Source organism: Apteryx mantelli, chromosome 11, assembly GCF_036417845.1.
Source record: "Apteryx mantelli isolate bAptMan1 chromosome 11, bAptMan1.hap1, whole genome shotgun sequence".
Lineage (NCBI taxonomy): Eukaryota > Metazoa > Chordata > Aves > Apterygiformes > Apterygidae > Apteryx > Apteryx mantelli.
The window spans coordinates 28,332,053-28,360,024 of NC_089988.1; the positions used below are offsets into that span (position 1 = coordinate 28,332,053).

The following is a 27,972-nucleotide window of genomic DNA, read 5'->3' on the forward strand; positions in this document are numbered from 1 at the left end:
AATCCCATGGAAGAACTCCATACCTTCAGGCTACCCCTTCACACACAGGACATCCCCCTCCTCATCTTCCCTGCTGATGTCTCCTGAAGAACTTGCACCCTGCCATTGAAGGACTCCATCATGTGAGTGATCCCACCATATCTCAGGTGTTCCAACCATGGGGCAGTCCCATGACAGGATGCATATATTTGCATATATTTTGGCTTCAGCACCTCAGCTGCGGTGCCGACTGAAGATTTGTCACAGGGAAAACTTTTAGCAAGGACCTCATGTATGCAAGGGCTTTGATTGCAAGTGGTGACATACTGGCATAGATAGCAGGTGGAAATGTAATGATAAAAGAAGGTTCCCACTAAGAGAGCAAAGCCTACAGCGCCCAAGGCCAGTGAGAAACAGAGCTGGGCCATGCAGGTATGGCAGGAGAGGGGATTGCTGCCTGAGCTGACTCTGCAGCACCTTGGGGTCTGTGACAGAGGTGAACCAATCTCTAGGAAGGACAAGGTGCCACTGAAGAAGTCCCTGGTTCTGTGATCAAGCCGCCTTGAGGACATCATTAGCCCAGTCCCTATTCATATCATCCTGAGGGGTGAGAAGGGGTTCAGGAGGAGGAGAGGTAGAAGGGTTTGAAAGTGCAGAGACTAGAGTGGAGCCCTTGGTGGGATGTGCCTCCCATTTGTGCAGCATGCTTGGATGTAGACAGTGCAGAGAGTGCCTAAAGGCAGTGGTGGGATTCATTTGTTTGGGCACAGGTAGGAAACCCAAGATGCCCTGGGGCACTTGCAGAGCAACCACTCCAAAAAGGCATGGCTTCCTGTAGGTCCCATGCTGGAACTACTAGAGACATGTGGATGTGCTGGACACCCCAGACATCCGACATGGCCCTGCCAGCCTATTTCTATGCCATTAAATCAAGTGTCTGCCCTGAATTGCATTAGCTGTTTGTAGCATTGGGATCTTCTTATGTCTCAGCTTTATAGTGAGTGGAGCCCTAGTAGTAGGAGGCATCTAGTGTCATTTCAGATGGCCAAGGGAATTCCCCACCTGGCCCCCAACTCATGCTCTAGAAGGATGGGGGTGTCATAGTTGCTCCATCAGAGCAAGAAGACTCTGGCATGTGCCTTGGTCCACCTCTTTCTCTTCCAATGTCACCAGGTGTTTGTGTCTTGAGCAACTGACTCCCACCCTCCATCTCCAGTGATTACAATGGGAGCTTAGACAAGGAGCTCCCATGCAGACACCTCTGTTGTGCACACTTCAGTTTTTTCAAGGGGAATCCCACCTCCTTTGTGTCTGTGGAGTTCACAGGAGTTAGCTGAATGCCACTGCATCCCAGGGGCTTCTAAGTGGGCATGCGATGCCCAGACTGACTCATCTGAATGAAAACCTGAACCATGGGTGAATGACCTCCCATCTTGTCCGCTTCTAGGTGTCCTGCCTAGTTAAGAGATGGGAATATGGATTTCCAGGGTGTGATGTTTCCATCTCTTGTAGATAACCATCCTCTGATGAAACCATCCTCTCATGAAACAAGTAACAATGCTGTAACTGGTCTCTCTGTATTGTTCAGAGAGGGACCATCAGTGATTATTTCAGTTTGTTGCAGTGAACATTTCCCAGGAGGAGGGAGCACAAGGGACAGAGAAAGTCACGTCTTCACCTGGGCCTCTGCTCCTGAGCAGGGTCAGGCTCCGGGGGTTGAGGGAGCTCATGGCAAGTGGGCAGCACTGCCCAGACACAGCTGTGTGCAGGAGCAGCTCCTCTGCAAAGAGCAGCAGGGCTCTGGGCACTGCCTGCTGCTGCTGCCAGAAGATGAGAGAAGACAGGGACAAGTGAAAAGCAGTGTGGAGTGTGAGGTCAGAGGAGCGCTCCTTGTGGGAGGAAAGTAGGTCTCTGTCTGCAGGGCAATGCCACTGAGCTTCATGGAAGGGTCTTCTACACCTATTTCATCCCGTGACTGATAGGTTTTTTAAGGATCGCTCTCCTTTGCAGAGGAGGGGGAGATGCTTCAGAGCAGGGATCCCCTGCCACACCGTCACAGGAACAGGGCATGCTGCTACTTTCTCCCAAGGATGTCTGCAGGGCTGTGAAGCTGGGATATGCACACAGGTCTGTGCAGGGCTGTGATTCAGAGCAGTGTTGCTGCACTGCAGAGGAAGGTGCAAAAAAGGCTACTTGAAAGGGAAGGAGCTTTCCTTCCAGGGCTTTCAGTTTCCTAATGTTGGCAGGGAGAACAAAGGGAAGAGTTTTGTGGTTTGGCAAGGAGCTGGGACTCACTGACCTTCCCTCTCAGAGATCAGGAGGTCTGTGAGAAAGCTCAGCAAACCCTTCCAACCCCACCTACAGCAGCACCAGCATCACCTTTATGGACTTATCAGGGTTTATGTGACCTGCTGCTTAGGACCTGTGAGCACAGAGATGCCCCTGGACAGTGCCCTGATCCGGGAGGTTTCTGTAGGGCAGAACTGCACACAGAGAGGGTGGGACAGGGTCTGTGAGTACAGACAGGGAAAAGATTTTGGGAGAGAGAAATCTGCAGGCAGCAAGGACAGCTCCAGGCAGTAGAGATGGGCAGGGAGTGAGAGGGAAGTGCCAACAGAATCATCATGGGTGGATGGATTTGGGCAAGTCATGGTCAGTGGTCAGTCCCTCCCATGCAGACACCTTCCTCTGAGCAAGCTCCCTGTGTCTCCTCTCCCACGCAGCAGAGCCTCTGCCCTGACAGCCATGGGGTCCAGGGCATGAGCTGTCTTCTCTGCAGCCAGCCGTCCGGCAGAGGAGAGGTGCCTGACAAAGGGACTGAGAGTGACTGCCCTGCGATGTCACTGCCTGCGAGGCGGCATGCCTAGCTGGTAAGGTGAAGGCTTTCCTGAGTTCCCATCTGTCTCTCTCTTCTTGCCTCCCTTGGCAGCAGGATCGTGGTGTTGCTCCTTGTTTCCCCTCCTCTCCATGCTGCTCCTATTCCTGCTCTTGGGCTCTCTGGGGTGCGAAGTTTCAGCTGCATTTCAGACATGGATGCTACAAGTTGTGCAGCAGAGGAGTCTGCATGGGAATGAGGTTGCCCCAGCCCCCTTCTGACTTGTGGAGCTCCACAAAATGCAGTCTGTGGAGCTGGGAAATGAGCTGATTCTCCCTTAAGGAGAGCCCATCTCTAATCCTAAGAGTCCTTTGACCGTTTCCTTCCAGTCTCCTGGCAGACTGCGTGCTGTCCTCTTGAAAGGCACTGCTGTCTCATAGCATCACTGTGATATCTGAGAGCCCCATGAGGAAGGTGCAGAGATGCTGAGAGTATGGAGATGGTGGTGGGAGGCTGTATGTGGGCATCTGAAAAGAGCCCTGTGTGTGCTTGGCTAGAAGGGGAGTGTGGAGAGCTCCCTCAGGTGCCCGGAGAAAGGGTGAGAAGTTTGGAGCTGTGCACTTTGAAACTGGACTTGTATGCTCTCATCAGGGGCTGCTTTCTTTCTAGGGCAACGTATGAGTGTGATCATCCTCCAGCCCAAAGATTTACAAGCACAGGACAGCTGGGAATGAGTGTAATAGACAGACTAGCTGTCCTCACTCTGCAACAAGGGACAGTGGATGCTTTCCTCTCAGGACTCACCATAGAAATGCTAAGGATTTCTACCTTTGAGGAACACTCCCCAGGGGTGTCACGGACATCTAAATTAAAATAAAATTCCTATATAATCCCTGAAACTCTGTTCCTCAAACCTCATTCGTTAGAATTCAGAGGGAAGACGCTGAAAAGCCCTTCTACATGATGAGTGGCTTTCACCTGACAGAAATTGTGAATGTCAGAGCTAGTCACCCCCATTCCCCTGTGCCCACTGCTTGACAGCAGGAGTGACTCCTGTGGAGCGCATGAGCAGAGGTCCCTGTTCCTCACAGCACACTCAGCCAGGGCAAAGCAGAGCCCAAGCACGGGAGCGGCACAAATATCCTCTCAGTAAAGAGAGAGGAAGTGTGGGGGGTTCTATGAGAACTGCAAAATTTGGGGGTTTCTTTGCTTGAAACTTCTCTCCTAACTTCTCAATGTCTGTTCTTCTTTGCACAGTCCCCCATGCCTGGAGATAGAAAAATGTCCAACAGCAGCTCCCTCAACGAGTTCCTCCTCCTGGCATTCGCAGACACCCGGGAGCTGCAGCTCTTGCACTTCTTGCTCTTCCTGGGCATCTACCTGGCTGCCCTCCTGGGCAACGGCCTCATCATCACAGCCGTAGCCTGTGACCACCGCCTCCACAGCCCCATGTACTTCTTCCTCCTCAACCTCTCCCTCCTTGACCTTGGCACTGTCTCCACCACTGTCCCCAAATCCATGGCCAATTCCCTGTGGGACACCAGGGCCATTTCCTACTCAGGATGCGCTGCTCAAGTCTTCGTGGTTGTCTTCTTGTTGGGAGGAGAGTATTCTCTTCTCACAGTCATGGCCTATGACCGCTTTGTTGCCATCTGCAAACCCCTGCACTATGGGACCCTCATGGGCAACAGAGCCTGTGTCAGAATGGCAGCAGCTGCCTGGGTGAGTGGTTTTCTCCATGCTCTCATACACACTGCTAACATGTTTTCAATACCACTCTGCCAGGGCAACACAGTGGACCAGTTCTTTTGTGAGATTCCCCAGATCCTCAAGCTCTCCTGCTCAGACTCCTACCTCACGGAAGTCGGGCTTATTGTGGTTAGTGTCTGTTTAGCCTTTGGGTGTTTTGTTTTCATTGTACTGTCCTACGTGCAGATTTTCACTGCTGTGCTGAGGATCCCCTCTGAGCAGGGTCGGCACAAAGCCTTTTCCACGTGCATCCCTCACCTGGCCGTGGTCTCCCTGTTTGTCAGTACCGACTTGTTTGCCTACCTGAAGCCCCCCTCCATCTCCTCCCCAGCTCTGAATCTGGTGGTGACTGTTCTGTATGCGGTGGTGCCTCCAACATTGAACCCCCTCATCTACAGCATGAGGAACAAGGAGCTCAAAGATGCCCTGAGGAAAGTGATTTCATGGACATTTTTCAGCAGTGGTAACATTGCCATTGCTCTCCACAAATGACTCCCCCTGCATCCCGTATCAGGACTGAGCTTTGTTTGTTCACTTTGTTTGTATCATTACTACTATTACTGTTGTTATTATTATTTGTCACCATGTTGCTACACAAATGCTTGGATTCATTCCACCTTTGCTGAGGCTGCTCTGTCTCACCTGGTGCCCATATAAAGTTGTGTCTAACACTGGGTCAGAGCTGACTCGTTCACAGTATCTATGTAATGAAGTAGGTTCTTTCTGGTGCAGTGCCTGAAGGCTGGGCTCTTCCTCCAAAGCTGCTGTCCCTTATGCCATGTACCCAGCACATTGGGAAAATCTCCCCCACCCCGCATGTTGATCCTTACCCCAAATGTCACCCCCAGACAAGGCTCCATGCCCAGCTGGGGGACTGGATGTCCAGCTGTGAGCCCTGGGAGGACGAGCCCTCTGCTGGGTCTTCTGCAGGGCTGTCAGGGAGCATGCAGAGGAGGTCCTGGGGCTGTCTACTGGGCCTGTAGACCATCCTCCTCCCATGGCGGGGCCTCAAGCAGGGTGCCTCAGTGCAAAGATGCAGCCCAGCTTGTTGCTGCATGAACAGAGAGGAGAAACTGTTCCAGGAAACTCCTCCCAGACCCAGACTCTCATTCCAGCTCTTTCCTGACCTCTCTGTGTGCTCCAGACCTCAGAAGGCCCCAGAGCATAGCCATCTGCTTACCCCAAGGGGACAGGATCAGGGCTGGGCAGGGACTTGGAGCTGGGGGTGGCTGCCAAGCAGAAGGACCGTGGCAGACAGGCACCAAGGGCTATCATGGGGACCATGCTGGTGGGATGTTTCCCCACCCCAGAACGCACCCTGTCCTGTGTGGTGCCTGCGCAGTGGGGCAGTGGGGCCACGTGCAGGGCCACAGGGCTGGGCCAGTGGAGGGATGAGGTGCAAATGGGAGGCACAACACTCCAGAAGTTCCTGACAGTCATGGAGGGGACTCACTGCTGCTAGCAGGATTGGGGTTTTCTCTGGGCTGCAGGCACCAGCACCACCTGCCAGCACTCCCAGACCCAGCACAGATGGTTGGTGCCCAGCACTGCATCTCACAGTGCCCCCTGTCCTGTTTCACCGTCCTCTCTCAGGAGCACTGCTGGGTGCATCACTCCCTGACCAGATGTGGAGAGGAGCTGCTGGAGGTCTCCTCTTCTCATGCCTCCTTCGCCCAACTCTGCCCTGGCATCGGCCCACAGATTCTGCCCTGGGTCATGTTATGTCTCCATATGTTCTCATCTGAGACCACGTAGGGACCTGAAGCACATAGCTCTGCTTGCAGCTGGCCACCACAGCCTGCCTGCGTGGTCCCAGGAGATCCCAGCAAGGCTGTGCTTGGAGGTGAGGCTGTGATTGTCCTCAGTCAAAGTCGGTGGCATGACCTGGCTGGGGTCCAAGAGGAGGAAAGGAGAATAGACAACAAGGAGAAGATGCAGTAAGGGAAATTCCAAAGGAGCTGAAGGAAAAATAAAGAAAAATCCATGGTAGTTGAGCAGCACTGGGGCAGGGGACAGGAAAGCTTTAAAACTCTCCTGGAGAAAGCACCTACCAACCTGATCTAACTGTCAAGTTAGCCCAGCTCAGAGCAGATCGTGGTCCTGGAGATCTCTGGTGGTCCCTCCCAACCCAAATCCTCTAGGAGGAAGGGGCTGGAAGACAGAGTCCTGGGCAGAGGACACTGTTGTGGTTTTGAGGCCTTGCAGGCATCTGTACTGCCTGGTCAAGCCTGTCGTCAGAGTCACACAGTGAGTGAGTTCATCCTCAAAAGGAATCTCTGCTCCATGGACAACAGGAGTCAAAGCAGTGCAGGGAGACTGCAGAAAAGTTCTCAGGAACACACCAGGCATTCAGGCCCTTCAACTGCTGAGGTGTCCCCACACCGGTGCTTTGCATCCTGGGTCTGAAGGGCTGAGAAATCTTTAGAGCCAGAGCAGATTGCAGTCCCATCTCGTGGACTTACAGGTTACGGGGCATCAGCAGGGCTGTACTGGCTGCAGGGAGGGAATCACTGCCCAGGGCATGAGCAGATCCCCCTCCGCCCTCCCCTCTCTCTTCACACCCCAGAACAGAGATCGTGTTTCCTGCATTGGCACTCTCTGCTGGGCTGTTTTCCCAGCTGGAGGGGACACAGGCTCCACACTGGGGAAATGCAGGAGAGCCCAGTCTCATCTAGAGGAGCAGGGTCCCACCACACCTGCTGGGTGGCCAGGCCTGCAGGCCCTACTCTGTTCCCAGCACACCTCCTGCCTGTGGCTGCAGGGTTGCCAGCAATAAGGCAGGCATGCCTGGGGCTCTGGTGATATTGGGGTGGTGGTCTCTGGACCAGCCTCTGTCAGTGAGGGACTCAGGAGATTCTCCAGCTCCATGTTAGTGGCAAAGATCGCGTCCCAGTTTCTTCTTTGTGGAGAGCTGAGGATTTCATTCTCGGGAGAAGGAGAAAAAGGACACCCTTTTCTCCAAGAGATCACCCCATCAACCCTCTACTGTCTCCTCCTGCTCTATCACCCCCAGAAGTCCTTTGGCAGGGGCATTTTTTGGTTTCTGACCCTCTATCTGTCCCTGCTTAGAGCAGCACGTTTCACTACAGGCCTCCTGTGGTCCCTTCAACCTGAATTATCCTGAACGCCTATGATCTCAGGGCCCATTTCAAGCACAGAGCAAATGTCTCTGGGACAGAAGTCCTTTGTGCTTTATGTGACCACTTAAAAGCAGGCAGGTGAACACCTCCTCCTCCCTGTTGCCTGTAAGGGCAGCCTGGCAGGCACTGCCTCAGGTGAATCAACATTACTCTGGAAATTCTTTGCATCCACCTTTAACCACTTGAAAATCCATTGCCTGGATCCCCTCAGTGGTGAGGGGAGAAAAACAGGTTTTTCTGCAGTGTGATTTCTCTACCTCTGCAATTTGTGCCTCTAAGTAGATGGTGCCATCCTCCCCTTGGTTTCTTGCCTGAAGCTGAGGTTGGATGGGGATGTGAATGTGGAGGTTGGCTGTCACTGCAGTGCCTGTGAGATGGTGGATGAGTAAGAGGAATAACAGAGTCACCACGCTGCACTGCAGCAGAGAGGATTTCATCTTGTTTGGGATGGAGTTAGGCAAGCGAAAGCTCAGCTGGAGCTGGAGCTGGTCCTAGCTAATGTCACCAAGTGTTTGTTTTTGAGCAACTGACTCCCACCTTCCATCTCCAGTGATTACAATGGGAGCGTAGACAAGGAGCTCACGTGCAGACATCTAGGTTATGCTCACTTCAGCTTGGCAAGGGCAATCCCACCTGCTGTGAGTCTGGGTTCACGGGAGGGATCCGAATCCCAGTCCAGCCCAGGGGCTTCTAAAGCAGCATGCAATGCCCAGACTGACTCATCTGAATGAAAACCTGAACCGTGTGTCCATGAGCTCCCTTCTTGTCCCCATCTAGGTGTCCTGCCTAGTTAAGAGATGGGAATAGGGGCTTCCAGAGTAGGACAGTTCCACCTTTCCTAGATAGCCATCCTCTGATGAAATTAATTGCAATATTGCAATCCATCTCTCTCCACTCTTTAGCAAAGGACAATAGCTGATTATTTTAGTCTACCTCAGTGAATATTTCCCAGGAGGAGGGAGCACAAGGGACAGAGAAATTCATGAGCTCAGCTGGGCCTCTGCTCCTGAGTGGGGCCAGGCTCCGGGGATGGAGGGAGCTCATGGCAACTGGGCAGCACTGCCCAGAGACAGGTGTGTGCAGGAGCAGCTTCTCTGCAAACAGCAGCAGGGCTCTGGGCACTGCCTGCTGCTGCTGACATGAGAGGAGAGAAGGCAGAGAGAAGTGCAAGGCAGTGTGCAGTGGGAGGAGAGAGGAGAGCTCCTTGTGGGAGAAATCTTCACAGCCCTTGACGTGGTAAGTCTCTGGCTGCAGGGCAATGCTACTGATGTTCCTGGAGGGCTCTTCTGAACCCATTCCACCCCATGACTTTTTTTAAGGATCATTCTCCCAGCTTGTCCTTTGCAGAGGAGGGGGAGATGCTTCAGAGTAGGGATTCCCAGCCACACTGTCACAGGGGCAGGACATCATGGCTACTTCCTTCTAGGACTGTTGCAGGGGAGTGAAGCCAGGTTGTGCACATAGGTCTCTGCAGGGCTGTTGTTCAGAGCGGTGTCCCTGTGCTGCAGGGTGCTCTGTGCCTGGAGCAGTGACTCTGCTGCCTGTGAGGGTCAGCAGTCAGCCTGCCCAAGGAGCTCCCCATGGCACTGTGGGGTGAAGCTCTGAGTGGGAGGAGTGACTTCCGGCAGGGCAGGTACATTCTCTCATCGAGAGGGTGCTGCGTGGGTCAGGGCTTCTCACAGCTCTAGCTCACCCCCAGGACATGTCTGGAGGGGACTTTTCAAGGGGACACTCATGGCAGGCTTACCTGAAAGGGAACACACTCTCCTGAGGCTCTGATTTTGTTTTATATCTTTGACAGGGCACAAATTAAAAAGGATGGTTTAGGTTTAGGTGACTGAAGGAGAGTTCTGCAGTGTTACTGTGAGGGATCAGTAGGTCTGCAAGGATCCCAGAAAGTTCCTTCAACCATCTTTTTACCTGCCGGCAGCAGCAATAGCACCTTTGCAGCTCTCATCAGTCTCATCATGCATAGTCTCACCTGCTCCTTAGGTCCTGCAAACACAGAGATGCCTCTGGGCAGTGCCCTTTTGCTGGAAGGTTTCTGTAGGTCAGAGCCAAACGCCCAGTGGGTGGGATGGGGTCTGTGAGCACTAACAGGGGAGAGATGTGGGGATGGAGAAAGAGCTCCCAGCGGGGACAGCTCCAGGCAGCCAAGAGATGCTCAGGGAATGCTGGAAAGTGCCCACACAAACACCGTGGTAGGCTGGATTCAGGCAACTCTCCTGTGGTCCTTCCTTGGAGATGTCTTCCTCCGAGCAAGCCACCCTATTCTCCTCTCTCCTGCCACGTGCCCATTTCCGCCTGCAAGGCAAAGGGGCTAAGAATGACTGCCCTGGGAGGACACACTGTCTAGGAGGTGCAATCTAGGGAAGGTGCCCCTCTGTCTCTTTCTCTCCTCCCTTGGAGGCAGGGTCACAGCATTTCTCCCTGTTTCTCTACCTCTCCTTACTGTTCTTGTATTTGCTCTCAGCTGGGAGTTCAGCTACATATTCAGACACGCACCCTGAGGTCTTGCTGTGGAGGTGTCTGCAGAGAGGTTAGGTGTCCAAGCCCTGTTCGAACCCCAGGGTGCTGAGCGATGCAGCCGGAGGGGCTGGGGAAGGAGTTGACTCTCCCTTTAGGAGTCCCCATTTCAGGACACTTGACTGTGTCCTTCAGGTGTCCTGCTGGGTTTGCGAGCTGCCTTCCAGGAGGGCACAGCTCTCCCATTGGATCTGAGCAGCACTGGAGAGCCATTTCAAGAATCTCAGGAGAGGCTAATGCCACAAAATTCTCCTGAGTGGTTTTGTATGTGCGCAGCTGAAGTGAACCCGGCATTTCCTCGGCTAGAATGGGAGTGTTGAGAATTTCCTTGGCTGTTGGCACTCACCTCACAGAGTCCTTGTTCTGATCATCTGTGTCAGGAGGAAAGTCCTGTTCTCTCCATCACATCTCCACCTCAGGCTGAGAAATAGAGCAGAGTTAGATCTGTACTTTGAAACCAGCCTCCCGTGATCTCATCAGAGTCCAGTGTCTTTTTTTAGAGTAACTTGTGTGTGAAATCATCCTCTGGGTAACACAAGTGCGAGCACAGGGCAGCTGGGAACAAGATGGATGGACCCAGCAGCACTCCTGATTCTGCACTAAGCCACTGAGAACCCATTTGCCTCTCTGGCCTTTATAAGATTCATTCTTGCAGCAAAGCACTCACCACATGTCATGACAGAACTTAAAAATCTCCCAGAAAAATTTGCTAAATCTCTCTGCTGGAGGCCACACTATTTAGAATTACGTACAATAATATTAGCAGACCTTTTCCATTAAAGGTGGATGTCCTCTGACATCAGAGATGTAGATGTTACAAACCAGTTCCCATGTACCCACTGGTTTAAAGCAGGACAGGCCCCTGCTCTGCACAGCACACTCAGCTGGAGCTGAAGCTGGGGAGCTGAACAAAGGTCCTCCTGAGAAGGAGAAAGGAAATGCATTTGTATTTGGGAGGGATTTCTTTGAAAAATGGAAAGTTTTTTCTCAGAGAAGCCTGTCCTAACTTGCCCCTGTCCTTTTCTCCTTGGACAGTCCCCCTGTGCCCAGAGGCAGCAAATGCCTAACAGCAGTTCCCTCAACGAGTTCCTCCTCTTGGCGTTCACAGACACAAGGGAGCTGCAGCTCTTGCACTTCTCGCTCTTCCTGGGCATCTACCTGGCTGCCCTCCTGGGCAACGGCCTCATCATCACAGCTGTAGCCTGCGACCACCGCCTCCATACCCCCATGTACTTCTTCCTCCTCAACCTCTCCCTCCTTGACCTTGGCTCCATCTCCACCACTGTCCCCAAATCCATGGCCAATTCCCTGTGGGACACCAGGGCCATTTCCTACTCAGGGTGTGTTACCCAGCTCTTTTCCCTCTTTTTCTTATCTTCAGCAGAGTGTTCTCTTCTCACCGTCATGGCCTATGACCGTTATGTTGCCATCTGCAAGCCCCTGCACTACGGAACCATCATAGACACCAGATCTTGTGTCAAAATGGCAGCAGCTGCCTGGAGCAGTGGTTTTCTCAATGCTCTCCTGCACACTGGTAACACATTTTCAATACCACTCTGCCAAGGCAACACAGTGGACCAGTTCTTCTGTGAGATTCCCCAGATCCTCAAGCTCTCCTGCTCAGACTCCTACCTCAGGGAAGTTGGGCTTATCATGGTTAGTGCCTGTACAGTCTTTGGGTGTTTCATTTTCATTGTGCTGTCCTACGTGCAGATCTTCACTGCTGTGCTGAGGATCCCCTCTGAGCAGGGCAGGCACAAAGCCTTTTCCATGTGCCTGCCTCACCTGGCCGTGGTCTCCCTGTACATCAGTACCTCATTTTTTGCCCACCTGAAGCCCCCCTCCATCTCCTCCCCAGCTCTGGATGTGGTGGTGGCTGTTCTGTACTCAGTGGTGCCTCCAGCAGTGAACCCCCTCATCTACAGCATGAGGAACAAGGAGCTCAAAGATGCACTGAGGAAACTATTTGAATACACAATATTTCAGCATCTCCCTCTATGACTTTCAAGCTATCTCAGGAAAAGCCAAGTTTATCTTTTGTTCATATGTTTCTTCCTTTTTTATTATTTGTTATACCTGTGATATATTTGTTCCCAAATGTTTATTAATTATTTATCCTACTTCTTCTTAAGCATGTGCCTGTTTTTTTCTGATGCAAGTATCTCATGTTCATGGGAAATGTGGTTCACTGCATAATCCGACAAAAGAAAGGAACAAGCAGAAAATCAGCTCACACCCCTGTTAACTTCTCTTGAATGCAGAGAGCAGTGCCAGGCATGCAGAAGTGGTTGAGGGGTGAAGAGTCCAGGCAGGGCACGGAGGAGCAGCCCCTGTGGTCCTCAGGGCTGTCCCTCACCACCTCGGCAGGCAGTTCCCCTCTGCAACCTTCAAGTCGGGGCTGCTGGTTTCCTTGAGCCACATCTGTTGACCGCAGCAGGGCTTGGTCTATTCAGAGCTGTTCTCTTTTCACTCCTGCACTGTCCTGTTGCGCCTTTGTACTTGTGTCGGCCCTTAGGTCTCTTGTACCTTGGTGACAGCACTGCTGTGTCTACAGTCATATTGCTGTGACTATGGGCAGGACCAGGCAATGCGAACCAGCTGCATCAGAGCTGACCTCCCTGTGAGCACCACTGTACTGAAAGGTGCTCTCCTCAGTGCAATGCCGGGAGGCTGGACTCCTCTTCCAAAGCTGGTGTCAAGAATATGTCCAAGGAATTGCACCCTACAAGGGCCTCTTGCTTTTCTGGGGTTCCCCACAGATTTGGGGGTATGAGCTCAGAGTCCCAGTGGGATCTGTTAGGGACCAGGACCCAGACGGAGAGCTTGCTTCTTGGTGGCAAGTGCCCAAGCAGAAAGCCAAGGTCTCTGACTTGTCTGATTGGGACTGCCTCCCAGATGCAACAGGACTGAGAGGAAACTGGACTGCCATGAGAGCTCAGGGGATGTCCCAGGATAGCTTGTGAACCTGAGTGGGACCTCACAAGATGAGAGACCACTCAAGGTGGAGTCCCCAAAAGGAAAAGGGCTAACCTGAGGAATCCACAGGCTAATGAGGGCTCGGCAGTGCCAGGAGAGGCTGTTAGGACCCAGCAGGCAAGGGGAGGTCAAACTGGAGAGTGATTCATGACATTGTCTTTAAACACCACAGGCTGGATCTAGTGCAGCACCCAAATGCCTGTCATGCCATTCGTGATGCTCCATTGTCCATCCAAGCACCTTCCTTGGCCATACACCCAACAGGTCGGGGAGAATGGAAAGGGGCTCAGCAACAGAAATCCCCCTCTGGCTGACTCTGCTTCCAGCGTCAACCAGCACGGCCAGTGCGGAATCACTCCATGGTCCCACAGCCTGCTCACGCTGCAGAGAAGCACTACCAGCCCAGAGCCCTGCGGGGAGCACAGGGGAGGGGCGCGGGAATGGCTGGCCAGGCCCACATGGACACACTGACCTGAGGAAAGGTTCTCCAGGGAGCAAGGACATGCAAGAGAAGAGTAGGTGTGCATGTGTGTATAGGGGAGGAATACAAAGAGAAACCAGCACCAGCTTGGGGCAGGTGTCTCTGTCACTGGGGCAGCAGGATCTGCCTGAGGACCCTGGGGCCAGGACTCCAGTGCTGTCCTGCGGAGGGTCTGGGGCTGTGGTCTGAGTGCCCAGAGTTCTGCAACCCCCTATGGAAGACACTGCTGAGGGGCCACCCCCAGCCAGGGCTGCTCTGCTGGGTGGGTTGGGAAGAGGGCAGGAGAGGTGGGGATGTTATAGGTAAACGCGACAAATTGACAACCACTCGGGCCGGGTTGCATAAATTCCAATTTAATAGAATAATTGAGCAAGTCACAAGTAAGCAAAACAGCGCTGGGCGGCCGGGGGGGAGTCTCCTGCTCCACCAACGGCGCGTGCAATCCCCCGCTCACAGTCCCCTTATATGCCTGTAACTTCTGTGGTTGCGCTGGCTGTTGCTGGGGGGGGGTCGGGATGAAAGCTGGGGTCTTCCTCTGCGTTGTGCGTGGTGCCCTTCAGGTCACGCGCATACATTTCACAATACAATATCGCTCTGCTGACTCAGTACAATCATTGTGGTGATAGCTGGTACTTAGCGCCTAGTTTCATGATAAAATCACCTCACGAGTTGATGTAACATTATTACCTATCACAATCCCCCCTTTTTGTTTTTGGTCCTTTTTAATTTGTTCATCAAATCGAACAACAGCCTCCTGTGCCAGGGGGAGCATAGGGTTATGCTTACTCTCATCTTCATTCAGTTGTTCATATTGACTTCTTATCAACAGTAGGTGGGCAGCTTCGAGTCTGCTTTGTGCTAAGTTAATTATTCTATTTACTATACAGGGTCCAAAGGTCAACACAAGTACTAATAAAGCTAATGGACCCGCTATTGCAGACAATAAGGTTGTTAGCCAGGGAGAACGACTGAACCATGATTCATACCACCCTTGCTGGGCTTCTCTTTCCTTTTTACGCCTTTCAAGGCCTTCTCTCAGTTTCGCCATAGTATCCCTAACAACTCCTGTATGATCCGCGTAAAAACAACATTCTTCTGCTAGGGCTGCGCACAATCCTCCCTGTTGCAAAAATAAGAGGTCCATCCCTCTTCTGTTCTGTAACACTACTTCTGATAGCGATGTCAACGACTTTTCTAAGGCGGTGATGGATTTTTCTATTCGTTCTAAGTCCTCATCCACAGCCGCCCGTAGGGTGCTAAGGCTCTGCTGTTGCATCACTAAGGAGGAAATTCCGGTTCCCACTCCCACTGCCCCAAGACCCAGTAAGGTGGCTATAGTAATTGCGGTGAATGGTTCCCTCTTTACTCGGACCGGGTGAGGGGTGTCCCAATGATCGTACATCACATTTTCTGGATGGTACAAGATCCTTGGAACTACTTCCACTTGTATACAATATTCTGGGGACCCACTGAGTACCTTTAGGGAGACACAGGGAGTTAGGCCCGTTTTTGAGCATATCCATCTAGTTCCTTTGGTGGGAATAATCCATCCATTTTCGGAGGTGTAGGTTTGCAATGTTATAGATCCACACAACTTTCTTTTTGATTTTGGTACTTTTCCAATACACATTCCCATTCCCGTAACTTGTTCCATGGTCAACCCCTTCTTCTTATCTTCCCATTGACAATGTGAGTCGGAATCCCTGCTTAAAGTATATGTCATATTTACTCCTATTGCTTCATAAAAAGGGGGTCTTATATTGTAGCATAACCAGCAATGGGTAGTTATACCAGGGGTTGTAGCATTTAATACTTTGTAGGTTGCTTGCGCAACCTTCCACAGAGGATTGTCTACCCTCTCTGTGGCTTTACTTTCCGAGGTTACAACAGTATCTTTCAGGGTGGGGTGGTTCATAGGAATACTTGTCGAATTCATGATCATACTCGTGGGTTTGATTCTTGATTCCACCCCTTTAACAACTAGATTCGGCCCTATCGCTTGAGGAGTAGGTTGCACACTTTCTTTCTTTATGAAAATTAATCCACCTCTATCGGTCCCGGACTCCCAGAACCGGACTCCCCAGGTCTTTCCCAAAAACCATCCCGGATCCTCCGGACGGGTGATATTTATCACTAAATGTTTCCAAGTTCCCGGGGGGGTATAGTGGGGATTTCCCCGATACCCCAGCTGGAAATCCTCTTTGGGGGGGTACACCCAGAAGGCCCCCATTTTACTGATAAAAACTTATCTGACCCTGCTCCTGGAGTCCAGTCAGAGGCTATAGTTTCACATCCCCAATAAGCACAATAATAAGAGTTTGGGTAGTTACAGTATCCTCGCCCAGGATTAGAATTAGGACAAAAGTAAAACGGTTTCCCGAACTCTCTTTGACTCGAACATGGCTCAATGGGTACCAATTCACACAAGGTAGGTGTGAATGTAGGGCTCCCGGGTACACTTCGCACTTGGATCACTTTTTGATCTTCCCATCTTGTTAATGACCATTTAAAGGGTTGGTGTACGTTATGTTCCCCTTTGATTCGTCTTCCTAATAAGTCCAGCACAATCATCTTCCAGAGTAGTGGACCCATGGTTTGGTTAACGGATACTTTACAAACCCTTAATGCCTTGGAGGGGTGATCCGTGATGCCAGGTGTCTCTGGGACTTTAAAGAGTCTGGGTTTTATAACTTTAGGTATTCCTGCTTAGGAGGTGGCTTGTCGGCCTCGATCCCCACAATTTCTGTACGTCTCTGTCTCCTCTGCCTACTCTTTTGCTCAGAGCAGCAGGGTGTACCTGTCTTCTCGACAGCAGCCGTATTCTTCAGGGGAACCTCCTTTATGTGCCTTTCTGATTTGAAAGGCTTCCCAGTTTTTTTTTTTTTTCAAGAGAGACACCCAACATACGGCACGGTCCACCTACAATTGGTGTTTTTAATATTGGCCTTTTAACAAAGGCTTCCCACCATTCTACCAATCTTTTCTTATGATCTTTTAATGTCCAATAAGTCAATTTTGTCGTAACAAAGGCGGCAGATGCCGCTAGGGAGATACCCGTACTAACAATGAGTCCACTACTTCCCTTTACAAACCCTACATGCATAACACACAAATGGATAACAAATACAATGTGGGGTTATAACAAATACTATGTTAGGTTTTACAAAATGTGGTCTCACTTATCGAGGATTCCAGGTTTCTTCTTAAAGGTTACTTTTAAATTGTCCGGGTTTCCAAAGGCTTCCCACGATGATTCTGAGATCGGCCCTTTAATTCTGCTAGCGTGTGTCCACCCTCGCTCTGCGGTACGAATAGCAGTGTCTGTGGTAAGTAAGACAAGAAAAGGTCCCTCCCAGCGGGGAGTCAAGGACGTGACTTTCCAGGTTTTAATTAAAACCTTGTCTCCAGGGTTAACTCGGTGAATGGCTACATCTAGTGGAGGTCTCTGTACTGTTAGTCCTTTCTTTATCAATTCTTGTCTTCTCTTCATAAGCTCTGTAATATATTTCTGTAATAATCTCTCTTCTACTTTAGGATGTTCTTTCGGTATTTCTAAATCGTATGGCATCCCATATAACATTTCAAAAGGGGAGACTCCTGTGTCAGTTCTGGGCTGAGTTCGTATATTCAACAAAGCTAAGGGTAAACACTTGATCCAATTCATCTGGGTTTCCATCATTAGCTTCGTTAACTGTTTTTTTATTTCCCCATTCATCCTTTCTACCTTTCCCGAACTTTGAGGATGCCAAGGAGTGTGATACTCCCACCTGATTCCTAAAGGATCTAATGTTTCTTTAATGACTTTGGATGTAAAATGTGGCCCCCTGTCTGAGTCTATGACCAACACATTCCCATACCTGGGTATGATATTTTCTAACAATATCTTGGCTACCGATTTCGCAGTTGCTCAGGCTACGGGGAAGGCTTCTACAAAGTGAGTTAAATGATCTACTATAACTAATAGGTATTTATACCTGCCCACTTTCGGGAGTTCTGTAAAGTCAACCTGTATTTTCTCAAACGGCCTCCTGGCTATTGATTGTCCCCCTGGTACCTTTTCTCTGAGGTGCTGCTTGTTAACCTTCTGACAGGTCAAACATTCTTCTACTAGTTTTTTTGCTATGCCTTATATTCCAATGCACATATACTTGGTCCCAAACTGATCTACTAATGCTTGCACTCCCCAATGAGTCTGTCGGTGGAATTCTTTCATGATTCTCCAAGCTACGCCTTTGGATACAATTTCTCTATCATCGGGCAGCACCCATTTACCTTCTTTTTCTATGGCTCCTATCTGTCGTAATTTATCTATTTCCTATTTAGTAAAACTCATCCTGGTATCTAGCTTATCGTGGCCCTCTTTTCCTTCAGACAATAGGTGTAAAGCTGCCTTTCTTGCCTCTTCATCTGCCAGATTATTTCCCCTTATGTGGTAAGATGTGCCCTTTTGATGGCCCCTAACGTGTACTACCGCGATTTTCCAAGGTCCCCTCAGAGCTTCTAAAGTTTTTCTAATTAATTTTTCGTGCACTAAATTCTTCCCTTGTGAATTAACCAGTCCTCTTTCTTCCCATATTTTCCCAAATGTATGTACTACTCCATAAGCGTATTTAGAGTCGGTATATATAGTCCCTATTTTGCCTTTTAAAATTTCTAAGGCTCTAAAAACCGCATACAATTCACAAGCCTGAGCTGACCAAGTTTTGTCCAGGGACCCTGATTCTATTAACTCTAGAGACTTCCCACCTACAATAGCATACCCTGATCTGCGTTTTCCTTCAACTACGCGAGAGGATCCGTCCACAAAGAATTTAGTCCCCTCTGGCAACTCTTCTTCTTCTAAATCTTCCCTTATTTTAGTTTGGTATTCTATTAGACGTATACAATCATGTCTTAATTGACCACTGGGTTCCCCATACAGGAACTGGGCTGGATTCTGCAAGCTTGTAGTCTCAATTTCCAACTTTGGAGAATGGATTAAAATGCCCTCGTATTTTAATAGTCTGGCATCGGTTATCCATTTTTCGGCTTTTTGTTGTAATACTCCTCGTATATTATGAGGGGTATATACTTTTAATTCTCCTCCAAAGGTTATCTTTTTAGCCTCTTCTACTAATAAGGCTGTAGCTACAATGGCTTGTAGGCAAGTGGGCCATCCCCGACTAACGGGGTCTAACAATTTTGACAAATACCCTATAGGTTTCTTTTTCCCTGCCCATTCCTGTGTTAGGACTCCAAAGGCTGTCCCTTCCTGTGCATTGATAAACATGTAGAACGGTCTCTTAATATCTGGTAAACTCAAAACAGGCGCATTCACCAAGTCAGCCTTCAAATCTTCGAGGCTTTGATCATCGGTTTTAGTCCATTTTATTAGCCCGTCTGCAGTTAGTTTTTGATATAAAAATTTTACTTTATTGCTATAATTTTCAATCCATTGTCTACAATACCCTAATAACCCCAGCAATTGTCGGACCTGTCTTTTGCTCTTCGGGGGTCTTATTGACAGTATACCATTTACCCTTTCAGGGTCCAATTTATTTGTGCCCTTGCTAAGCCAATGTCCCAAATACTTCACCTCTTCTTCTGTAAATTGTAACTTTGATTTCGATACTTTCAATCCCTTTAAACTTAAGAAATTTAACAACTTAATACTCTCACATCTAACTTCCTCCTGGGTTTTTCCTGCTAAAAGCAAATCATCCACATATTGTGTTAAAGTAATTTGCGGATTAGTTTCATAAGTACTTAAAACCTGCTCCAGGGCTTGCCCAAACAAATTAGGGGATTCTGTAAACCCTTGTGGCAAAACAGTCCATCGGAGCTGCTGTTTCCTATGGGTATCTGGGTCTTCCCACTCAAAGGCAAAAAAGTCTCTACATTCTTCCTTAAGGGGGCATGCCCAGAATGCATCTTTCAGGTCTATAACCGTATACCATTTAGCCTCAGGTGACAGCTGACTAAGTATGGTATAGGGGTTAGCTACAATTGGGAACCTGGTAATTGTTCTTTTGTTTATTTCTCTTAAATCTTGTACCAATCTATAAGTACCGTCTGGTTTCTTTACGGGTAGTATGGGGGTATTATGGGGAGACATACAAGGCTCCAGTAACCTTTGATTTATTAGCCTCTGAATTACTGGTCGGAGTCCTTGCCTCCCTTCCTGTGACATTGGATATTGCTTGACTCTAACAGGGATTTCTGGATTTCGTATACTCACTTCAAAGGGAGCAATATCTAGTCTTCCTACCGATTCTGGGGTATACCAAACTTCAGGGTTAATTTTGGCCTCATCTTCAATAGTAAGGGTGCATAATTTTATAACTAATTCTTGATTCTCTACTTCTAAATTGACTCCTAATTCAACCATCATATCTCGGCCCAGTAAATTATATTCAGCTTCGGGAACTAATAAAAAGGATCCAACACTTAGTCGAGAGTCTGATTCTATTTCCACATTTTTAATTACTGGGACCTTAAAGGGCTCTCCCTTAGCTCCTATCACTTGTAATTTCTCTGGGGATGGTTTACACCCCCAGGGTACCGTTTGGACAGTAGATCTTTCTGCCCCAGAATCCACAAGGAATTCTACTTCTTGTCGCTGGGGACCCAATTTCAGTTTTATCAAGGGCTCGGTTCCTTTATGAGTCCCCAGCAGATAGAGCCCCTGACCCCCCTAATCTTCTTGGAACATTTGCTCATCCTGCATTCGCTTCTTACAATTCCTCTTCAGATGCCCTTTTTTCTGGCAATAAAAACACTCCACCTGCCTCAAGTCCCTCGTCACAACTTCTCTGGGTTGTCCTTCTTGGTGAAGTGACTTTCTCTTAGGTCTGTTATACGACCTAGGGGGTTGTGCCTGGATTCCTCTCTGCCCTTCTCGGACTGCTGCCATCAGAATCTTTGCCTGCCGCCGATGGGTTTCCTCTTCCCTCCGCACATGCACTTTCTGAGCTTCCCTCAGCAATTCGTCCAGCCCCCTATCCTGCCAATCATCTAACTTCTCTAGCTTTCTTCTGATATCTGGAAAGGCCTTTGCTACAAACTGTGTTTTCAATAGAGCCTGTCCCACAGGGGTACTGGGGTCTACCCCGGAATAAAGTTGCAGATTTTTTCTAAGTCTTTCGAGCCATTCTGTTGGTGTCTCATCCTTCTTTTGTTGTTCCATGAAGGCCTTATTAATATTTTGCCCCCTGGGAACAGATTCCCTGATTCCCTGAACTATTATAGCTCTCAAATCGGACATATGTGTCCGATGCTCAGCATTCTGATTGTCCCAGTCCGGCCGTTGGGTGGGCCATTTAATATCTGCCGCGGGACCTTGTTGGTGTTGTTGATCCCAAATCCGCATCCCAGCCCTACGGATCATTTCCCTTTCTTCCACTGTAAATAATATGCTTAAGATGGATTGTAATTCCTCCCATGTGTAAAGGCTAGGACCTAAAAACTGATCTAATTTTTCAGCCACCCCTAAAGGATCTTCTAATAAATTCCCCATTTCTTTCTTAAAATCCCGTACGTCCCCTGAACTCAGGGGCATAGACACAAATCCCATCCCCGGCTGCGGTCCTCCCATGGGGAGTTCTCGCAAGGGGTACAGCTGATCAGATCGCCCACCTCCCCTCGTTTGACTCCTCGTGACCCTTCGGGTTTCTTCTGGGGAACTAGGAGGGTCTAGATCCCAGTCTGGGGTCATTGGAGAGGGGCTACGAGGAGGGGCTGGTGTTGGGTTTTGAGCCGGAGCTGAGGGAATACAGGGGGGAGGAGAAACGAGAAGTTCCTCCAGTATTTTGCTTTTCTTCCTCGGACCTTTCTCTTTCAGGGTAAATATCATGGTCCGAGTATCTGGTCTTATCCATAAACTAGCATACTCACTTTCTTCTGGACTAAAGGGCTCCTTTGAATTCACATATATATTTAGAGTCTGACATATCCAATTTTCAAAAGACCCGTATACTGGCCAATAAAGGGGGTCTCTTCTAATCTGCTTCCCACCCCATACTTGCATGCAGTAATATACCATTTTTTCTCGGCTTTTGCCTTCTCGGGAGGGCCAATCGTTCCAATATTTAATCATTAATCCTAAAGGGCTATCGGGCGGTATATCCGGTAACCGTACCGTAAAGCCCTCTATGGGATCAGAAGACTTGCTCTTTTTCTGTCCCATCTTCCGGAGCACCCACCTCAGTCACTCTCTTTTACAACTCTCTTTCTCTCCACAGGGGACCGCACTCACACCACCCGAGTCTCTACTGCTAGGACGGTTGTCCCTTCGCAGAGGGCCGCCTAGTCGGCCTTCGGGTGCCCCTTTTCAGTCCCCCGCTACATAAGGACCCCCTCTCCTGGAGGATCCGCACCAAGGACCCCCTCTCCTGGAGGGTCCGCACTCACACCGTCCTCTGTTACACAAGGACCCCCTCTCCTGGAGGGTCCGCACTAAGGACCCCCTCCCCTGGAGGGTCCGCACTCACTCCGTTCCCTGGGGACGTCTCACGTGCTCCGGGTATCCCACCCCAACCGAACGGAACCGCATACATATACTCACTCAGTCCTGAGTCTTCGTTCGGATCTTCGTGCACAAAGTTTACGGGATACTGCAGTTCTTTTGCTTACTTGTCCTGATTTAGGGTTCGGAAATACAGGTTATGGTAGGGGAACTACCCACTCAGGGGCCATCCGAAAACGGGATGGGGCGCCCCCCCCGAGTCAGAGTCCCGAAACCAGGGAAGCCTGCATCCGAGTCACGGCACCAAAATTGTTATAGGTAAACGTGACAAATTGACAACCACTCGGGCCGGGTTGCATAAATTCCAATTTAATAATTGAGCAAGTCACAAGTAAGCAAAACAGCGCTGGGCGGCCGGGGGGAGTCTCCTGCTCCACCAACGGCACGCGCAACCCCCCCCTCACAGTCTCCTTATATGCGATTCCAGTTCCGGGTATACGGGGCACCTCCTGTAACTTCTGCAGTTGCGCCGGCTGTTGCTAGGGGTCTTCTTCAGCCCTCTGGTGGTCGTGGGGATGAAGGCTGGAGTCTTCCTCTGCATTGTGTGCCATATTAGGCTATCTAAACTAACATTGCTACTTTGCTAGCTCAGCTCAATTTTCTCAGGCGGAGTACATGCCCCCCACCACAGGCTGTAGGATGTTCCCACAGATGTTCCCAAGGCTGTTTCTCACTGATGTAACAAATTAGTACATACCACAATACAAGATGTTCCCAAGGCTGTTTCTCACTTTGATGCAACAAATTAGCACATATCACAGTAGATAGGACATAAATGTACTTTTCCACAGCCAAATTTAGATTGCTATGTCTGCATTTGAGCTAGCGTCTAAATTCAAAGGACTGTGATCAGTGATACAAAGTCCAACTGGTGGCCAGTTAACACTGGTATTCCTCAGAGGGGCAATGTGGAAAAGAGAGGGAGAGCAGATTTGCTGGAATGGCCTTAAACACAGGGCTCTGCTGTATGGTTAATCCTCCCTGAAGGGATATGTCAAAATTACTTGGTCCTGGAAAACAGGAAACAAAGAGGTAGACGCTGACCCACTCTCGACATGAGAGCAGTACTGCCTTGTGACTACCATGTTTCCTGGGGATGGAGGGGCATTGCCTATGTTTATGAAGTCGATTAAACACCACTGTCTGGGCTGCTAATCTCTGGGGTCCCTGCTGTTCCCTCCAGAGACTGTCATGGACCTCTGCTGAGACTTTAACCAGCACCATGAGGCCAACTGCAAGGGCAGTACCATTCAATTGCGTCTGGAGCCCCTGTGCCATGACTGAAAGGCTGAGAGCTTCAGCTGTTTGCGTAACAGGCAACTTAGGGCTCTTGAGCAGGGCCTCAACTGGCTTCTGAATACATTGTAAAGGGGCCCAGAGTGTAAGAATTTGCCTTCAGTTTCAGTTCTGCGGGAGACACCATCTTGCCCAAAGCCACACAGGGCACAAGCGACTTGCTCTGTGGGTAGAGCCCAACACCCTACAAAGCATAAAAGAACTTGGGAACTGGTTCTGATGATGACTAGGCTGTATGTGATAACTGTGCTCAGGTTGAAATCATGTCTGCCAGTTTTAGATAGCTACAGTTGATCTCATTATCTAGGCTTCTAATATGTCTTTGAAAAGGCATAGGCATCCCTTTTGAGATGATTCATCTGTCCTACAGTAGATGAAAAACAGGTTCCCTAGGCACTGTTGATTTCTCCTGGTGACTCTAAAGGCTTGTTCTTAGTGAACATCACAATTTACATAGGTAAGAGACCAACCACTTCTCTAAAGGTAGGGAAGGGCATCCTAGAAAATCAGAGACAGCCACATTGGGCTGTGACATATGACTCAAGACCTCCAGGAGACCAAAGCTTTCTTTGAACATCAACTGGAGGCCAGGCAGGCTCTCCTGGGACATATTAGGTAACTGGATCCCAAAGTGTGGGATTCACATTACCCATCCTTAGGGATGAAAGTTCAGTTCTGTATTTAAACACCTAAAAATGGCTTTTGATAACGCAGATGTCTACATGCGAGTTAGGTACTTTTAGTTCCTGCTTTAATGAAATCATTGGACAGTTGGTGAATACAGTCAGTTGGGTCTATAGAGTTATTCAGTAGCAAGACTCATTTGCCCAGCTGTAGGCATGTAGCTCCAGTACAGAGCTGGAAAATATGTTATGGGACTTCCATAACACCTGCACTCTTGTGGAATGGTGAGTAGAGGCCAGAAGGGATTAACGACAGATGCAAGGAGTTTCATACACGATGCAGAGATGTCTGAGGCAGTGCCTCTCACGTTGCCCTTGCTTTCAGTGAAGAGGAGGTGGTGTTCTGCCTGGGTTTACATGGTAACATATAGCACAGGATGATTCACGCCGCAGGAACATCTCCTGCTCTCTGCTGCTCAGAAATGAGGCCGGAGATACCCAGCTTGTCTGGCAATGGCAAAACCTGGGGGGAGCAATTTCTGCTGAAAACTCCTTTTCTGGTCAATAGAGAGACTGACTGACCTCATGTACTTTGGAGAGCAGGTGCAGGCGAGGAGGGATCCCGCTCGGGAAGTGGGTCTCTCTCCCCCACAACAGTGAGATTTCCTTGTTCACGATGGTTTCCAGCATCATTTGAGTTGCCGTAGGCTGTACTGCCTGGCTTCCCACTCTCAGAGTGTGAGGATCTCCCTCAGACCCTGCCAACCCCACAGAGACATCTGGGGCTCTGTACAGTCCTGCGCGCCCTCGATGCTCCTGGGCACCCTGACTCTCCCAGTGGCGCTGTACAGCCCCTGGTCTGTGTAAGCCCTGCAGCTCAATCCATCACCAGGCACAGGTCAGTCACTCTCACTGGGAACAGGCACCAGTGCTCTTTATTTTGCATTTGTAGGTGGATGTTCACATTTTGAAAGCACTCCACCCCCTTTACTGACAGCTCCATTACTATAAAAGGGAAAACAGGTAGAGTGTCAGCAGGAGCTCCCACAGGAGCTCCCACGTCTTTGCTCTGCCCTGGAGGTGCCATCCCCTGGGGCTGGCCAAGCTTTAGGGCCAAGCACACTCCAGAGTAATCGCTCAGGACCTGCCTTTGAGCTTGCTCATGTTGCTCTTCTCTCTTTTGCATAGCTGCCTTTCCTAGGACGCGCTCCTAGTCCTTCCTGTCCCATCTCAGCATCTTCTCCTAGTGCTAGGGAGTTAAAAAGAAAGCTGTAGAGTTGTATGTATAGGGAGAAGGCAGAGAAATACTGGAGGCCTAATTTAGGCCGTATATTATGGGATCTGCTTCTGAAGAAGTGGCAAGGTCTCTGTGATGCGGTCCATGGGCCCTTGGTGCCCATGACAGGGTCCCATGTGCAGCTAGTCAGCGAGGGGCTGAGTCAGGTGGGCTGAGACCTTGGCCTGAACAGGGATCGACCCTCAGGGCAAGGGGTCTCAGTGTCAGTGCTCTGTGATGGAAGGACAGACCAACTGGTTTGGAAAAGGCAGAGCCAAATGTCAGAGGGATCCTTTTGTCTTCAGCCAGAACTCACATGTGCCATATTGAAAGCCTATTCAATGCTATTCAATTCTATTTCAAGTGCCCAAGAACTTCCTCTTGGATGTCAGGGACATTCAGTTCAAGGCCAGACTCAAAGAAGACCTGCTTCTGTCTCAGGAGGGCTGTCAGAGAAAGATCTCCTTTCTCTGTTGGTGCTGCCATCTCAGGTTTTCTACCTGTGCCCAAATAACTGAATTCCACCACTGCCTCTAGGAAAGTCCATCCCATCTACATTCAAGCAGCTGCATAATTGGGAGGCACATCACACCAAGGCCTCCGCTGTAGTTTCTGCACTCTCAAACCCTTCTAGCTCTCCCACCCCTGAACCTCTTCTCATCCCAATGATATGAACAGGGACTGTGCTAATGATGTCCACAGGATGGCTGGATCACAGGCTGTTCAGGCCCAGGGACTTCTTCAGTGGCACCTTGTCCTTCCTGGAGATCGGTTGACCTCTTTCACAGGCCCTGTGGTGCTGCAAAGCCAGCTCAGGCAGCAAAGCCCTTTCCTGCCATTTCTGCACAGCCCAGCTCTGTTTTCCTCCAGCCTCAGGTACTGCAGGGTTTGCTCCCTTAGTGGGAACCTCCTTTCACCATTACATTGCCACCTGCTATCTATGCCAGCATGTCCCTGCACTGAAGTGGGCCATTGCACATACAGTGTCCTTGACTCTTGGTAACCTGGTTCACCATGAGCAATCTATGCTCTGTGCCACAGCTGAGGCTCTGCAACCCAAATATATGCAAGCGAATGCAGCCTGGGGCACAGACAAGAGCAGATGGAGATGCACAAGTTGTCACAGGACTACAGCATTGCCAGAATAACTGAGATGTGGTGGGATCACTCACATGACTGGAGGGCTGTGATAGCGCAGTACAAGCTCTTCAGGAGAAACTGTTGGGGAAGATGAGGAGGGGTAATGCCCTTTCTGTGAAGGGGCAGCTCAGATGTATGGAGCTCTTCCCTGGGATGGACAAGGAGCTGCATGAGAGCTTGTGGGTAAGCATGAGAAGAAGGATGACATTGTGATGGGAGCTACAGACCATGTGATCTGGGTGAGGAGGTGGACGCAATCTCCTTTAAGCAACCTGAGGAAATCTGTGGCTCACGGGCTCTGGTTCTTATGGGGAGACCGCAATCTCCCTGACATTCACTGGAAGGACAAACAGCAGAGTGCAAGGAGTCCAGGAGGTTTTTGGAAGACGTCAGGGAAAACTTCTTAGCACAGCTGCCAGATGGGCCAATAAAGGTGATGCTTTCCTGGATGTGGAAATTGCAAACAAGGAGGAACTGCTCAGGCATGGGATAGTCAGTGTCAGCCTCGCCTACAGTGACCGTGAAAAAGTGGAGTCCCAGATCCTGAAGGGAGCGAAGAAGGACAGCAGCAGAGTACAGACGCTGGGCTTCAGAGGAGCAGACTTGGGCCTGTCCTCGGGACTGGTGGGGGAGCCCATGAGAGGCAGCTCTGGAAAACTGGCAGGGCTTTAAGGACAGCACCCACCAAGCACAAGAATGGTCCATCCTGATGCACAGCAAAACCAGTAGCCATGTCAGGGGACCAGCTTGGCTAAAGAGGGAACTCGCACCTGAGCTCCAGGGCGATAAGGTAGCATATGGGAAGGGGGAGGAGAGAGAGGCTGCAAAGGAGGAATTTAGAAATATTGTCTGGCAAGGTAGGCATGGTGTTCAGGAAGACAAAGCTCCCCTAGGATTGACACTTGCAGAGGATGTCAAGAGCATGAGGATGAGCTGCTACTGCTCCAGTAAGAATAAAAAGGAAAAGGCGGGCTCACTGCTGAATGGGGCAGGGAATCTAGTAACAGCAGATGCAGATAGATCTGAAGAAACCAATGCCTTGTTAGCTTTCATTTTCACAAAAAAGGTCTCTCAGGCTGTTGTGCCTTACCTCAGGACTCCTGAGGAGAAGAAGAACCAACAGGGGTGAGGTTAGTTAGGGATTACTTGTGAGACCTCAAACTATGCAAGTTAATGGGGTTGGATGGGCTGCATATGAGGATGCTGTGAGAGCTGCCTGCTGTCATAGCAAGGACACTTGCTATCATAATTGAAAGATTGGGGAGACTGGGCAAGGTCCCAATGACTGGAAAAAGGCAAATGTTACATCCATCTTCAAAACAGGCCAACAGGACTGCCTGGGGAGCTGCAGGTAGTTTAGCCTCACTTTGGTGAGGAGTGTGTCATGGAGTGAATCCTCTCACATCACATTTCTGGGCACATGAAGGAGAAGAAGGTGATAGAGAGCAGTCAGCATGGATTTACCCGG

General features: G+C 49.9%; 1 protein-coding gene across 1 annotated transcript; it reads left to right on the forward strand.

Annotated features, from left to right (window-relative positions):
- Positions 1 to 4,075: 4,075 nt before the first annotated feature.
- On the forward strand, positions 4,076 to 21,953 carry LOC136993061 (olfactory receptor 14A16-like). Its single transcript, XM_067303081.1, has 4 exons — positions 4,076 to 4,966; positions 11,245 to 11,383; positions 11,591 to 11,743; positions 21,886 to 21,953. The coding sequence occupies exons 1-4, from the start codon at positions 4,076 to 4,078 to the stop codon at positions 21,951 to 21,953; spliced, it is 1,251 nt and encodes a 416-aa protein (XP_067159182.1).
- The last annotated feature ends 6,019 nt before the right edge of the window (positions 21,954 to 27,972 follow it).

Coding starts and splice junctions, on each gene's coding strand:
- LOC136993061 (XM_067303081.1), top strand. CDS start 4,076: ATGTCCAACAGCAGCTCCCTCAACGAGTTCCTCCTCCTGGCATTCGCA. Junction 11,384..11,590: donor CTACCTGGCTGCCCTCCTGG/GCAACGGCCTCA, acceptor TCTTATCTTCAG/CAGAGTGTTCTCTTCTCACC. Junction 11,744..21,885: donor CAATGCTCTCCTGCACACTG/GTAACACATTTT, acceptor TTCTCTCCACAG/GGGACCGCACTCACACCACC.